General features: G+C 35.1%; 1 protein-coding gene across 2 annotated transcripts in view; it reads right to left on the bottom strand.

The window, feature by feature from the left end:
- LOC150081368 (uncharacterized) overlaps nucleotides 1-17,037 on the bottom strand; it is a 33,543-nt gene extending 16,506 nt beyond the window's left edge. The window contains exons 1-3 of one of the 2 annotated variants that reach the window (XM_090379298.1): nucleotides 16,916-17,037; nucleotides 10,389-10,571; nucleotides 3,013-3,186 (exon numbers count right to left, since the gene is read on the bottom strand). In XM_090379298.1, the coding sequence (XP_090235424.1) occupies nucleotides 3,013-3,186; nucleotides 10,389-10,571; nucleotides 16,916-16,960 (402 nt within the window). In that variant the 5' untranslated portion in view covers nucleotides 16,961-17,037. Of the gene's footprint in view, nucleotides 1-3,012; nucleotides 3,187-10,388; nucleotides 10,572-15,814; nucleotides 15,857-16,915 lie in introns of those variants that run through there. The other variant, XM_090379299.1, reaches the window with a different exon arrangement.
- Between the last annotated feature and the right edge of the window lie 201 nt (nucleotides 17,038-17,238).

The following is a 17,238-nucleotide window of genomic DNA, read 5'->3' as shown; positions in this document are numbered from 1 at the left end:
TGGGTTGTGTTAGGGTAGCTAAGAATAGGAAGAGGTGCATGTATACTTGCGTGTACACCAATGCTAGGAGTTTAGTAAATAAATTCGATGAATTTGAGGGTATTGCTCAAAACATCAAAGGCAGATATTGTTGGGATATCAGAGACGTGATGTCACACAGATATAAGGAATGCAGAACTGGAATTTGGGGAGTACAATGTGTACAGAAAGGATAGACAGGGAGGAGGGGTTATGCTATTAGTTAAGAAACCCATAAAATCCAAGGAAATGAAGCCAGTTGACATCGCTGGACAGTGCAGTGTTCAGTCAGTTTGGTGTGACATAAGTATTGGGAGATCAAAATTGAGAGTAGGAGTGTGCTATAGGCCTAATGACTCTGATGAGTATAATAAGAAACTGTACAGGGAAATAGAGTGGGCCAGTATATCAGAGAATCTTATAATGGGGGATTTTAATTTCCCAGATATTGGCTGGAATTTGTGGGTTGGTCACTCACACACTAGCAAGGCTTTTGTGGATTTATTGGATGATTGTTTTCTACATCAGCATGTTCGGGGGGCAACTAGGAGTAATACTCTTGATCTGATTATCAATAGCGATTCTTCATGCATTAAGAATCTGCTGATAAAGGAACCACTAGGTGGCAGTGATCACAGTGTGCTGAAGTGGGATTTACTCAGAGGTAACTACCATCAGGGGTAAAGGGAAGGGTTTTTGCTTTTGTAAAGGCAACTACGATGGTCTGAGACCGTATTTAAATTCTATACAGTGGGACCAACTGATATTACCAACAGCAAATTCAAAATGGGAAGCATTCAAAGAACTTATCTTGGAAGCTAAGAGGCTTTACATACCAACTAAGAAATATTGTTCAAGGTTTAGGCCTAAATGGATGTCAGATGAACTAATGAGACATATGGCAGAGAAGAAAAATGCATGGGATACATATAAATTAATGGGTGACATGCAAGCCTATGATAGATATAAGCTGGTCTGTAACCAAGTCACAAAGGAGATTAGGCAGGCAAAGGCAGATTATGAGAAATCCTTTGCAAGGGATGCAAAGAAAAACAGAAAAGAGTTCTTTACCTATGTAAACTCTAGAAGGAAAGGGATGAATCAGATTGGTCCACTGGATATTGATGGTTCAACAGTTGAGGATCCTGCTCAGGTGGTAAACAAACTAAACGAGTATTTTGCGTCTACATTCACACATGAGGAGTTATTCAGGAAGGGGAATACCAGAGGTGAAGTAAACTCTGGCAGTGAGCGAGATGATTTCGTAATAACTGAGAGGAAAGTGGAGGAGAAATTGTTGAGGATAAACATAAAAAAGGCACCCGGGGTGGATAGGATCTATCCAGTTATATTAAAGGAGGCAGCAAAGAAAGTAAGCAAACCCTTAGCCATAATTATGAGAGCTTCTTGGACTCAGGGGAGGTACCCATAGACTGGATATGTGCAAATGTTACCCCAATTCACAAAATAGGATCAAAGGGTGACAAGTAATTATAGACCTGTGAGTTTAACTTCTGTTCCAGGAAAATTAATGGAGGCACTGGTTAAAGAAGCACTGCAGGATCATCTAGACAAGACTTCAGTTATAGCTCGGACACAGCATGGTTTTGTTAAGGGATAGTCTTGCCTGACCAATTTGATTGGAAACTATGATGCAGTCACAAAAGAACTGGATTCAGGGAATAACTCTGATATTATATATTTGGATCTTAGAAAGGCTTTTGATACTGTTGCACATGGAAGACTGCTGCACAAATTGGAGCAGTGTGACATTAGAGGCAAATTGCTTCTATGGATAAAGGCATGATTCAGGGGGAGTTGACAGAGTGGTAATCAATGGACACTGCTCATTGTGGACTAATGCTATTAGTGGAGTCCCTCAGGGTTAGGTGTTGGGTCCATTGTTGTTGTTTCCTGTATTTATAAATGATACTGATGATGGTATATCAAGCTTAATGTCCAAGTTTTCAGACAATACAAAGGTTGGCAGGGTTGTTAAGGACACTACTGATGCTATGCTGCTGCAACAGGATCTGGAAAGGTTGAACAGATGGGCTGAGGGGTGGCAAATGAAGTTTAACAAAGACAAATGTAAAGTATTACATATGGGAAACAGTAACCACAGAGCAACGTATCAACTCTGTGGTACTACACTGATGGTGGTAGAGAATGAAAAGTTCCTGGGGGTAATTGTGCAGGCAGATATGAAGTTTCTGAGCAATGCAGACGGGCTGCAAGAGTAGCTCATGGTGTCTTGTCAATGATATACAGGAATTTTTCTAGCAGAGATAAGGAGGTGATTATCCCCTTGTATAAGGGGACGGTCTGGCTACACCTTGAGTACTGTATACAGGTCTGGAGGCCTCATTTCAAGAAGGATGTAGAGCTGCTGGAATGAGTACAGAGAAGGGCAACAAGATTAGTGAATGGAACAGAGGGTTGCTCTTACGAAGAAAGGCTTAAGTTTTGCAAATTAGTGTATGGAGACTAGGCACCGGCGGGGTGATCTGATAGAGGTGTATAAAGCATTGAATGGTTTGAGCATGCTCAATGCCGATAAGATTTTTCCTCTTGCTCAGAATAATTGCCTGAGATGGCATAAATGAAAATTGAGGAAAGATGTACAGAAATTTACCTTTAGCCAATGGGTGGTTGATTGCTGGAACAAACTTCCATCCCTTGTTGTGGAAGTTGATAGCCTAAGTAAATTTAAGGCTCAGCTGGACAGGTATTTCGAATGAACGGAATGGTGAAATGGAAGTGGCTTTTTTTCCTTTTTTGGGCTGATGCTGCATAAGCTTGCTTTCTTGCATCATATGCCTCTACTAATGCTAATGCTGTGGTTCAGAAACAAATAAAATTAAGATTCCAATCACCTCTATAAAAATTATGGTTGAAATAAAAAAATAAATCCTATATGATCATATACGATTTAATTTAATATTTCATAAAATTAACATTTTATGAAATAGCAAACAAAACAAATATACTTACTTCCTCTTGCACTTCACTTTCATTTTCATGGGATGCAAATCCATTTTCTTTAAGTGTTTCAGATTCCACAGGAAGTGCATTACTTTCCAGAACATCTGCAATTGCTGTGTCAGCTAACTTTAAAAACCTCAGAAGTTCATCATCATCATTAGCTAACTGGAAGTCAATATAATCCTACAAGGTGCAGTCCAAGTATGAGAAATGAATAAAGAATTGAAATTTATATATTTATTAACAATAAAAAAATATGATCATAAGTTGAATTAGATCAACCTGATTTCAAAATCTAGCTAAACACAGCAAATCTGAATCCTTTATTTCTGATCAGTCATTCAGAAATTTTAAAAATCAAACAGTTACGTTTTTATTCCTGTAACTTTGACTCCTTCCACTTTTCCTTTTCCCTAATATATTCATTAATTGTTCTTGCTCCACTAAATGTTTAGTTCTATTCCTTAGATCTCTTATGAGTCTGCATTAGGTTAAAACAAAGAGTGGGGTAGGTGGTAGAAAAAAAACCAAACATGTAGGGATAAAAAGTAACTTTGTACACTTTCTATATAACTGATCACAAATAAACTTAATATGCAGATTTCTTTTTTAAAGGGAGGGGTTAACTTTTACACGGTTTATTCAAATGAAATAGATTTCTAGGATAAACGGCTGGGATATGTATGGGATAAATGATTGCACCTGCAAAACAGATAAAGATACCCTCTAAGATAAGTGTCAGATACTCAATTTGAGTGTGAAAATTATGGCACTAAATTTGTGTGCTGTAAACAAATGAATATGTATATTTAAATGGGCAGTAATGCAATTTGAGTGTAGATGATAACAACTGGCAAACATTGAACGGTATCTGTGTAAAGGGAAGACTGAATAAGCAAAATGGATACAGAATAAATTATGAAAAGTACATACATATTAGATTCATATAAAAAAGCTTTTGGTTGTTTTTGTCACCCTTCCTCAGTCAAACTGACAGTTAAGAGTGGAACATGAGGGTGTGTACTGCCAATCATGTACATGAACTGCATGATTAATTGTTGGATGTTGAAGCCTGTGGTAGAGATGAAATGCTGGCAATGTCCACAGGCATGTACATGATTGGCAGTACACACCCTCATGTTCCACTCTTACTGTCAGTTTGACTGAGGAAGGTTGACAAAAACAACCGAAAGCTTTTTTGTATGAATCTAATCTAATATATGTATGTACTTTCCTATTATTAAACTTGTCAATTTATTCTGTATCCGTTTTGCTCTGTGCAACAGTAATTCGATTTTAATAATGAATCCAGACGTGCAGGTCTTTTTAATCAGGTGCATGTATACTTGCATGTACACAAATGCTAGGAGTATAGTTAATAAATCTGATGAGCTTGAAGGGCTAGTCAAGACATCAAAGGCAGATATTGTTGGGATATCAGAGACATGGTGTCACACAGACATAAGCAGTGCTGAATTGGAATTTGGGGAATACAATGTGTACAGAAAGGATAGACAGGACAGGAAGGGGTTATGCTGTTAGTTGTGATGTGATGATGTGATGTGGTAGTTGTTGGCGCATCGGCTTCTGTGGCCATATTGCACCTCCCAAGGTTTTTGCAGTACTTTGATCCAAGCCCGAGGCGGGAATCGAACCCGCGACCTTTGGGTTGCCGGGCAGGTACTTTACCCACTCGGCTAGCCCGGTCGGCATGCTGTTAGTTAAGAAACAAATCTAAGGAAGTGCATCCAATTGATGTTGGTGGACAATGTAATGTTGAGTCTGTTTGGAGTGACATAAGCACTGGGAAAAGAAAAATAGAGTAGGTGTGTGTTATAGGCCAAATGAATCTGATGAGTATAATGAGCAATTGTGCAGAGAAATAGAGTAGGCCAGTAAATCAGTGTCTTATAATGGGGGATTTTAATTTCCCAGAGATTGACTGGAATTTGTGGGTTGGTCTCTCACACACTAGCAAGGCTTTTGTGGATTTATTGGATGATTGTTTTCTACAGCAGCATGTTCAGGAGGCAACTAGAGGGAGTAATACTCTTGATCTGATTATCAGTAGTGATTCTTCATGCATTAAGAATCTGCAGATAAAGGAACCAATAGATGGCAGTGATCACAGTGTGCTGAAGTGGGATTTACTCAAAGAGGTAACTACCATGAAGGGTAGTTACCTCTTTGGGAAGGGTTTTTGCTTTTGTAAAGGTGACTACAGTGGTCTGAAACAGTATTTAAATTCTATACGGTGGGACCAACTGATGAAAACTTCGAAGCATTCAAAGAATTAATCTTGGAAGCTACTAGACTTTTCAACAATGAAATATTGTTCAAGATTTACGCCTAAATGGATGTCAGATGAACTAATTAGACATGTGGCAGAGAAGTAAAATGCATGGGATACAAATAAATTAATGGGTGACACAGAAACCTATGATAGATATAAGCTGGTCTGTAACAACATCACAATGAAGGTTGGGCAGATTAGGAGAAATCTTTGGCAAAGGATGCAAAGAAAAACAGAAGAGTTCTTTACTTATGTAAACTCTAGGAAGGAGATGAATCAGATTGGTCCACTTGATATCGATGGTTCAACTATTGATGATCCTGCTCAGGTAGCTAACAAACTAAATGAATATTCTGCATCTACATTCACACACTGAGTTATTCAGGGAGGGGTATGGCAGAGGTGAATTAAACTCTGGCAGTAAGCTAGATAATCTTATAATAACTGAGAGTAAAGTGGAGGAGAAATTGTTGATGATAAACATAAGGCAACTGGGGTGGATGGAATCTATTCAGTTATATTAAAGGAGACAGCAAAGGAAGTAAGCAAACCCTTAGCCATAATTATGACAGCTTCCTTTGACTCAGGGGAGGTACTTGTGGACTGGAAATGTGCAAATGTGACCCCAATCCACAAAGGGAGACACAGGTAATTACAGACCTGTTAGTTTAACTTCTGTTCCAGGGAAATTAATGGAGACACTGGTTGAAGAAGCATTGCAGGATCATCGAGACAAGACTTCAGTTATAGCTCGGACACAGCACGGATTTGTTAAGAGGAAGTCTTGTCTGACTAATTTGATTGGATACTATGATTTGGTCACAAAGGAACAAATTGTAAAGAATAATTTTGATATCATAATTTGGATCTTAGAAAGGCTTTTGATACTGTTGCACATGGAAGACTGCTGCACAAATTGGAGCAGTGTGGCATTGGAGGCAAATTGCTGCTATAGATAAAGGGATGGTTGAGTGGGAGACGACAGAGTGGTAATCAATGGACACTGCTCTTTGTGGGCTAATGATGTTAGTGGAGTCTCACAGGGTTCACCGTTGGGTCCATTGTTGTTTTCTGTATTCATTAATGATGGTATATCAGGCTTAATGTCCAAGTTTGCAGATGATACGAAGGTCGGCATGGTTGTTAATGCCACTAATGATAGTATGCTGCTGCAACAGGATCTAGAAAAGTAGAGTAGATGGGCTGAGAAGTGGCAACTAAAGTTTAACATTGAGAAATGTAAAGTACTGCATATGGGAAGCAGTAACCCCAGAGTAACGTATCAACTGGGTGGTATTGTTTGTTTGTTTGGTTTTTTAAGGAGCATTAGCAACTACAGCCATATTGCTCCGGGTCATGCGGTGGTCATTCTCTGACCTTTCCACATCCTCCGTATTTGGTGGTGACGGGCTCGAACCCCGGTTTAATCAAGAAGCGTGTGCTACGCACAGCTGCTCCTTCCCACCTGGCTACAGAAGCTCCAAAAAACAACTGGGTGGTACTACACTGACAGAGCTAAAGAGTGAAAAGGACCTGGAGGTAACTGTGCAGGCAGATATGAAGTTTTCTGAGCAGTGCAGACAGTCTGCAAGAGTAGCTCATGATGTCTTGTCAATGATATACAGGAATTTTTCTAGCAGAGATAAGGAGGTGATTATCCCCTTGTATAATAAGGGGATGGTCTGGCTGCACCTTGAGTACTGTATACAGGTCTGGAGGCCTCATTTTAAGGAGAATGTAGAGCTGTTGGAATGAGTACAGAGAAAGGCAACAAGGTTAGTGAATGGAACAAAGGGTTGCTCTTATGAAGAAAGGTTTAAGTTTTGCAAATTACAGTGTCTGGAGACTAGGCATCTGCGAGGTGATCTGATCTGATTGAGGTGTATAAAGCCTTGAGCATGCTCAATGCTGATGGGATTCTTCCTCTTGCTCAGAATAATCACTGAGAGGGTTTGTTGTTTGGTTTTTAGGAGCATTAGCAACTAAGGCCATATTGCTCTGCAGATATACGGTGGTCATTCCCTGACCTTTCTGCATCCTCCATATTTGGTGGCTCACGGGCTCGAACCCCAGTCTAATCAAGAAGCGTGCGCTACGCACTGCTGCTCCTGCCCACCCGGCTACACCTGAGAGGGCATAAATGAAAATTGAGGAAAGATAGTTGCAGGATAGATGTGCAGAAATTTACCTTTAGCCAATGGGTGGGTGATTGCTGGAACAAACTTCCATCTGTCGTTGTATAAGTTGATAGCTTAAACAGATTTATGGCAAAACTAGACAAACATTTGGAGCGGGTGGATGAGTAAAATGAGAAGGGAATGTTTTTTTTTTTTTTTTTTTTGGCTGATGCTATATAAGCTTGCTTTCTTGCATCATGTGCCCATGCTAATGAACATGTCATGCACAGGTGTGTGCATAGAACATTTGGTGTGTTTTCACAAGGATGATGAATATTCAGTGGTGAAACTACACAAATTCTGGGCTCACTCAAGATTTATAACAGACCCTCTGGTCTAGCAAGATGTGTTGGATAATGTATAGAAAGAAAATTAATGCAATCTGGATGTCAGCAAAGCCACACAGTGAACATGTATCAAAGTTTATTAGCTTGAGAAATCTGGCAGGTGTAATCTTAATTCTTTTAAGCTTTAATTTCTAGATCTAAATGATCTTCAGCATTTTTAATGCAGAAAGTGCCAAGTCATCATCCAGTGGTTGCCAACATTTTTTGCATAAGTGGCTACATTGAATAGTCAAATATGTAGTTGGGAACACTTCCCAAAACAGAATTGTGATTGGCTGGTTGTTGTTTTATGGCACATTGGCATCCAAGGCCATAATGTGGCAAGTCGAGTAATCCCTAGAGACATATTCTGAAAGGAAAATCCTGCACCTTGAAATAGAAATGTGGATATATTCATTCACTCAATCAATTGCCAAATTATGAAAATTTAACATGAGAAATAGGTAGATATTTAAGTAAATGCACTTCTTACAAAAATAATTGAAAACTTAGGAGTTACGTCATTTAACCTAGCTGAACAACTTTTCCCACCTCACAAGAGATATACTGGATAACACTGAATAATTTTCTTTCTTTCCTACTTTTTTTGTGGGAATTTACTAGTAGGATACTAGTTTTAAAACAGTTTTGTCAATTGACAAAAAAAAAGTCCTTTTGGGGTTTTATATATATAAACATGTTTTATATTTCCTGAATATAACATCCCTAGTTCCTCTGATTTTTGGTCCTAACTGATTCAATATAATATTAGTTTAGATTGATACAGTAAAATAATTGCAAACAGTTGACAGTCCTCTTTTAAATAAAGGACAAGAGTTTGGCTGAGATTTTGGGGGCACTTCCCCATGCAAAGGTAACAATATTTCATAGTAAGGCAAATATGAGATTCATTCAGAGCCAATAGCTGTTCAGAAGAAAAGGAAACATGTTTGTTTTATAAAGGGAAAACAATATTTGTGATTTGTGCCTATGTTAAGAGGTATCAGAAGAGTCAAGGTAATCCCCAATAAAAATATGAGATTCTGTCTAGAAATTCAACTATCACTGAAGATAAGCACAGGAGCAGTACTTTTTTTTTTTGTAAAAAAAAAGAACAGGACTGAGTTTTAGGACTACTGAAGCTACTCAAGCTTTCTTCACCCCAATGGAGAATTACCTGCAGATTGGCATTTAAGGAACTGGTGGTGGATAATTGAGAAGTTGAAGCTATTTGTGCAGGGAAAGGTATCTTCAAACTGGAATGTAGCATGCTATCATCAGCCAAACTAGGGATAGGATTTCCATTCAGTGGATCAGGTTGTTAATATACAATGCATAAAGAGTTGTAAAAAGAAACAAACCTTGAACACCAGAATTAGTTGAAATATTAGAAGACAGCCATCTACCATTATTTACAGTGAGCTTTTAGAGAGAGAAAACTGGTTACCCAACTGCAAAAACTAGTCAGTAATCCATAAGATGGAATTTATTTAGAGAGCATGCCAAATGAGGTCAAAAGCCTTAGAAATGTCAAGTAGAATAGCCTGAGTTTCAAAGTTTTCCATAAAATTTAAAGATGCATATCACAAGCCAATATATCACCGGTAGAACAATGAATCCACATTGGCAAATTATTGATCAGATGGAAGGCATCAAGGTAGTTTAAGAGTTGACGGATTTATCCATCATTCTGGACAGGTAGAGGTAAGTGCAATGTGGAGATAACTGGGAGAGATTTATCACCATTTTTAGTAACTGGCTGGATGAGAATAAATTTCCATGCAGAAATAAAAACATCGATGGAATAATAGTCTACAGAGGTGGCAAAAAACAGAAGCACAGATTTTGAGAAAATGTGGAGAAATACCGTTAGGATTTAGACTTTTCTTAACATCAAGTATCTTTAAAGACAAGTATTTTGCCTTTAAAGTATCGCTCGTCCCATAATAACACATGTTTTAAAAAAATGCAAAAAAAAAAAAAAAAAAAGGCATAGTAGAATGTGTGCTATAAGTATGCAATTTTCATATAACAGTCAGGGATTAGTTCCATAAAAGCTATAGATTGCCAACACTTACCCCCATTTTCAAACTTTAAAATTCAAAGGTTAATAAATAAAAATTTACTATTCATTTAAAAAAATATTAATATTAAACAAAAAATGTATTGAAAAAATAAATAAAACATACACAAGCAATACTGTTTGTTTTACACAGCTAATGTTTCAGTTGGGAAGGAGAGATCTGGTATTGGGCCAGTTTCTCTTCTAAAGTTAATCTATAACCACTCATCAGATCATCCAATTTTCTCTTGAATGTGAAGCACCTTTTTATCTTCACATCTACACCAGAAACCATTTTAACAAAATGTTTTAAAACTTCCATTTTTCATTTCTGTTTTTTGAAACACTGTTGGTCTTACCTTATTTTAATATATTTGAAAAAAAAAAAAAAAACCCAACAATTTTGAAAAAATTTAAACGCCTGTTATCTAACTTAAGTAATACTCTTCTTAAGAAATAAAGATTTTATAAAGCACATTAATGTAATGTATAAATAAATTTAATGCTAAGAAATTATGTATACTCACACCACAATATTCTGTGTCATTAAAGATTTGAGGAGGAAGTGGGTCTTTCTTATTATATTTTTTGCACTCATCTTGCATGAAGTTTAGATCTTCATCCCTTCCAGGTTCAGTAACATCAATAATTTCATGTTCTATTTTCATAGAGTGCAAAATGAAGAGGACCCTCTGCTGGTGCTTTCTAACCTAATATATAAAATTAGGTTTCTGAAAAGGATATTACACACATAATACAAACAGAAAAATAATACATATCTGATTTATTTAATATAAAATCTAGTTAAATTCATAAGACTGATCTTTTTTTTACTGACAGACAGGCAAGCTACCAGAAAACTAAAGTTGAAGGTTAAATTTCTTAATGTAGTGAGGCTATCATGAATTGGATAACTTTCTGCTCATTGCTGAGTGGATACCATTTGGAAAGGTCTTTTCCTTTACAAATTTATAATGCTAATGCATCTAGCTATATAAAATGGATGCAAGTCTTGCAAATTTAAAGATCAGATAGGTAGAGAGCTGTTAATGCTCATCTCATTTACTTAATGCAATTATATATTGAATTCACCAAATATTTTCATTGGCCAATAAAAAAAAAAAAAAAAAAAAGGGAAACTGTAGGTACATTAATACTATTCTTGGGGGGAATAAAACTAAGTTTCTTGAAGCAGAACTGTTATAATGTAATATCAACTGCCTTTGGATGGCAATATAGAATGCAACAGTCACACTAATTCTGTTATTCAGAATCATTATTTTCAAAAAAGAATATGATAAATCTGGTGTAGGTTACTGCTTGGGTCTGTATTTATTCCCAGAAGTATAGGTCCTAGCCATTAAGTGCATCCTCAGGCTGAACAGGTGAATGACACAGAGATAAGGGTTTATCTGCAAATAAACTGCAAAAACTGAAATTAAGCAACCATAGCAACCACCATCAGAAAATGATGAAGTAAGCAGTAATGTGTGCCCCCTTCTCTCTACACACACAATTCCAATGATAGCATATGTGACATAGTACAAGTTGACCACCATCAAATAAGTTAAGAGCCAGCTGTTATGTTAATGGGGCAGCAAAAACATTATTCCTAAATAGTGAAGGGCCATAAGAAGTGATAAAAGTGGCACGAATGGAGGTAAAGAGAGAGATGACAATGATGAAAAAAGGATTAGTTTCAATACAGCAGGTGTGTCACACGAGATGAAGGCAATTTTGCAACTTAAAATGTTTGAATAATTTATTTATACAGGATGAAATGGAAGTCAAAGTGACCATACTTTTCAACAAAATACAAAAGAAAGGGATAAAAAGTATTGCAAAAGGGCAAGATTATAGATTAGAGAAAAAAAAAAAAGAAGGAAATGCTGTATGAATTCTATAGAAAGAATCTTTATAAACAACAGTTCACAAGCAAAGATACTGCACTTGGAAGAAACCCAGGTATGTTGAGAGATACTAACTAGATCATATACTGAGGAATATGAGATATAAAAAATGCTATTAAGAACTCTTTCAGCTATCTAGGAGTAGATAGCCAATACTGACCATAACTTAGTGGCAATGAAAATAAATGTTAAATTCAAAATCATAAGAGGTGCAAGGAGGGTGAAAAGAGATGCAGCCTAGACAAACTAAAAGAACAGATTAACATGACAAGTTCCTCCAATTATACTCAAAAAATAGCTCACTTGTGGGTTCTTAAAGCTTGTGATGAACTGTTTTACATAACATTTTATCTGCATATATTACATCAATTGCACACTAAAATCACAGCCAGCAACCTTTTCCATGATATGATCTACTTTAAAAATGAACATGGTCTCAAGATTGACCTATCAATTTTTCACAAGTATAGATAAAATAATTATATAATAAAATAAAATGTATTGGTTGTAGAATTATATTTTAATTTTTAAGAGAAGGGAAAAAAAAAAAAAAAAAAAAAACACAGCAAGTACATGAAATTTGAAGTAAACTTAACTAAATTAGGTAAGTACTCAATGAAATTTCTGGTATTGGCATGCTCAGAAAATTAATTTTATTATAATATATTTTTATTTCTATGCATTGCTGTTAACCAGTCAGTTGTGATCAACCATTTGCTGGCCACTGATTTAAATTATAAAAATCTTCCCCCCCCCCAGCATTTCTCAGCAATAAAATGGCAAAACAACCACAGGATTAGCTGCCATGCCAGGCAGAGTGCACCAAGTAGGAAACTTTGAGAATGAGGTCATGTATAATGTTATATAGCACTTGTAGTATAAGGCTTTAACCATAAAGCTATTTTAACGCCATGCTAATTAATAATCCAAAACAATGAAAGTATCACATAAGAGGGTTCTTTAAAATTCAGTAAGCCTTAATTAATGCATTTTAATAAAAAAGACTTACAATATTTACATTAAGCAATATTCACGTAGATGTAATTTTAAATAAATTACATCTACATGAATATGCGCACACACCATTATTAATATTTGGTAGCCATTCAAATCAGAATAAATAATTTGGCTGCCAATTTTCCATTTTATTTTTATATAAACAAAATAAGTGCTGCTGGGTAACTATTCCTTTTGTATTCTTCTTATTGAAGTTGTATGTGTAATTTTAAATAACAATAATAAAAGTGAACTTTTATAAATTTATAGTAAAAAAAGCTAAATGACATGAAATAAGTCATTAAACATTTTATTATAAATTTTTTTTTTAGAAAAATAAGATTATATACGTGACATTTTGAATACATAATCAAGTCAACTTTCTGCACAGTTGTATTAGTGTGGCTAATGTGCCAGAAGTATATCTCAGGTTCAAGCACTTGGAATGTATTAATCAGCATTATCACTTTAGGCAAAGCTAATTTTAGTCATTTTGTATCCAAGTACCAGAGTTTTTATTAGATGACCCTAGAACAATAAGGAATCAATATGAGAGATTGCTAAATGTTAATATCTAATGCAGCTACCTGTCTTAAAATATCATTGAATATTTTGTGGTATAATTTTGAAATTTTTTTTATGAATGATAAACAATCCACACACAATATGCACATAAAAAATACTTTCTTGTTCATTTTACTTATCCTTTCAGGGCTTTATACACTTCAATCAGGCCCTTCTCTCTAAGATGGCTGGTTAGTTTTTCAATATGCACCTTAAGCTATTTCTTGTAGGAGCAAAAATTAGTGTTCCTCAATCTTTTTCAATGATAAAAAAATTTAATGGCATATTCAAAGTACAGAATTTTAAATAAATAAAATAAAGCTAATCATGAAACAGAAACTTAGCTTAAAGAGTCACTTGCAATTTCCAAATGAAAGTTAATTGTCTGCATGTATTAATTTTCCAAACTAATACATGCAGACAATTATACAACCTGAACGTCACATTTAGGGGGTTAAATCCCCACCCCCATTACAAACTTAAATTACAGCAGAGGAGCTTCAAACAATCTTAACAATAAAATAATTTGTGTTTAGTAGTCACTGACCAATCCTCAAACAACTTAATTTTAATAAGATTAATTAAACATTATATTTTTTTTTTTTTTTTTTTTTTGATTTGGTAGTTGTTGGCGCATCGGCTTCTGTGGCCATATTGCACCTCCCAAGGTTTTTGCAGTACTTTGATCCAAGCCCGAGGCGGGAATCGAACCCGCGACCTTTGGGTTGCCGGGCAGGTACTTTTACCCACTCGGCTAGCCCGGTCGGCTAAACATTATATAAATAAATTATATCGAAAGATATAATTACAATCTTAGAACCTTCTTCAGTGGAATAGCTATTATAAAAATTTTAGTTTAAGATTGCATAGTTCAGAGGCTTTAGAGAGATGCACATGATAATCTTCAAAAAATGGATCCATAAACTGTCAAAATGTGCATACAAGTTTTAAGTAATAAAATTCACATACAAATTTGATCTTAAATTGAGTCATTTCAAAATCATGGTTAGCAGTTTAACATGTATCCATAAAATAGTATAAATAAAAAAATAAACTGGAATTTCATATATAATTCTCATTACAGGCTATATAGAAAAGTAGAGTAATAGATATTTTAGGGCACATGCTTTCCCCAATAGTGAAGAGTCACATTAATAAAGGCATTGTATCTGGAAGTTTTTGGTATTTTCCTAAGGCAGAGAGAGAGAGAGAGAGAGAGAGAGAGAGAGAGAGAGAGCGCAAGTGTGCAACATATTTTTCTGTATGAATCACAGTATACAAATTATTTAAGAGATTAAATGTTAATATCTAATGTTATTAATATTTAATTAATCTTTATTAAAGATTAATTAAAATTTATTAGAGATTTAGTACCAGTTGACTTTAAGAAAAAAAAGTCAACTAGCATTAAAATCATTAGGTATTAAGTTACTACTCTCCCAAGTTCCCCCCTTCCTCCACAAAGTATTATTTTCAGGCATGACTTCTCCCAGTCCCTATTTCCCAGAGAGCTGTAGTTGGTGGCGTAGCTAACTATCTGTTATCAGTAAACAGCAGAATCACACAAACAACATGTTATTTGCATTATTCTGCTGTTTATTGATTTAATACTTATTAAATGTTTTATCAATATTAACACAGGAGTTGAATGCAAATCTTTCTACATGCAGGTAACATAAGCAAAGTAGAATAAGAGTAAAAATACTTAAATTTTTAATCCATAATTCCTTTTCCACCCTCCTTTCTATTTCAATTATTCTATTTTAGTATTCTACTAAAGCATATATATAGTTTTCTATTATTTGGCCTATATTTCTAAGAGCCACACTGTCATTCAATAAATTATTTTTACTTAAAATCCATGCAGTGAATATTTTTAATTTTATATCACCTAATGTTTTTAAGCAATGTCATGTTTTTCATATTCATTCAATATTCTTTTGTATTGTTACTTATTTAAGCATAGACAGTCATACCAGATAAACCGACTTCCAATACTGTTGATAACAGTAACATTTATTTAATATGGAGTTCTCAAAGATGCTTTAATGAATGTGCTAATGGTGATCACATTTTGCCTTTCAGTTTCTGGGATGATTGACTTAAAGGAGTTAAGTGGAAGAAGCTGATGATCTTAGTTTAGCATAGTTTTATTGCTGTGTCAATAATATTATCACCATAACTATCACAAGGAATAAAACATAAGCACCTCAATTTATTCAAGCATCAATAAGCTAAAAGAATCTGAACTACAAATTTTCAATGGCATTTTTTTCGGAAGTAGTTTTTGACAGCTAATAAAGTAGGACAAAATTTTCTTAATTAAAAATGCATTCACTAATACATACGTTTTAAATATTTACTAATTTTAAATACTATACAATAAAGCTTTGTAGTAAAATTTTATTTCACATCATTAAGCAGACTACGTATAAGAATACAAATGAAGTAGTGTTAAACCAGTTTCTAGCTACCCTACTTACAAATGAAGACCTGACACCAACAGATTATGTGAATTACATGAAGGTGCACTGCAAATTCTTAAGCAGAGCCTCACAAGAGTACTCCTCAATGTCATGCCTGAGGTGTTTACAAACTGGATTCTCAGGTTTGTCAGAACATGTTCAGAGCTCCATAGTCATATGTAATGAAAGGAAATAAAAATGTATGCAGTTTTATGTATCTGCTAAAATTTGTCATATAAATTTAAAATAATGGCAACTAAACAGGCGAAATATTTATCCTCAATTCATATACAATATTTAATTTTATTCCACTGAATACACATTTTCATCTGATAATGTTAGAAATTCTAGTATAACTTATTTTAGTATATATAATAGATTGTTCATTGTCATAAGCAGTTTCCAGATCATTGTATAAGGCGTTTCCCAGTCTCGAGTTTCCTTTACCTGTGTAACAGTTCATCGATTTTGTTTTATATTTTCCTGATTTTGGTCGAGTTGTTCCGTTCAATACTAACTTGGCCATCATCTATGTGAGAACTTTTTCTCTATTTCTTCAGCGTTAGGTTAGGCTAGTGTTCAAGAATTATACAGCACTATTAGTCTATAAACGTGTCATGGATGAGGTGTTTACCGAAGTGTGCAGTTTTGTGTAAAACGTCCTACAGATAACCTACAATACCTTACCGTTATTAGACTATTCTGGATTCATCACAAGTGTGAAAATAAACTGTGCATACGCACAGTTTATTTTCACCATAATGAAAGTTATATGAAGTATTTTTGTGACAAGTACAATAACCGGAATCAGGTGAAACATTTGAAGCGCAATTTTAATACTTATTGTTTTATGCAATTCTTGTTTTGGCTCTTATGAAAATAAAAGTAACAGGGAGATTACGTAATTAGCAATCAGTAAAGTATTTTTAATAGTTTGAGCTTGAGAATACAAAAGTTTCCACACAAAGCACTTAACTGAATATGCTAAAATGCAACTCTAAATTAAGCTGCACATTCAGGGCTTCAGCATCGTGATACAAGAAAAAAAAAATCTTGCTAACTTAAGGCTTTTATCTTTTAGATCATATAACCTGATCCAAACAATCAGATAAAACTTACTTCTTGACTCCCACAGATACCGGAAATGTAAACTTTGATTGCCATGTTCCTGATTCCAGGGTCTCTTTAAATACTTCTCAACTTACCGAAGAAGCCACTATGTCCAATGTTTGGATTACGTATCATACGGGTCAGATTTAGGCAACGCCCTCTGCCACAATCATGATCTACTACATCTGAGTGACGTCATAACCGAAGCGCTACCTATGACAGAAATTAAACAAGATTCCATGCCTGTGTGGTTTGTTTACAGTATGTGTGTGAATACCGTGTTCTGTAATTTTGGAATTTTTATTCACATGTGTTTTTCTAATATTGGTAGT

The sequence above is a fragment of the Mastigoproctus giganteus genome, chromosome 8, assembly GCF_048544385.1.
Source record: "Mastigoproctus giganteus isolate SK-2022 chromosome 8, ASM4854438v1, whole genome shotgun sequence".
Lineage (NCBI taxonomy): Eukaryota > Metazoa > Arthropoda > Arachnida > Uropygi > Thelyphonidae > Mastigoproctus > Mastigoproctus giganteus.
This window is presented reverse-complemented; position numbering and strand designations above follow the sequence as displayed.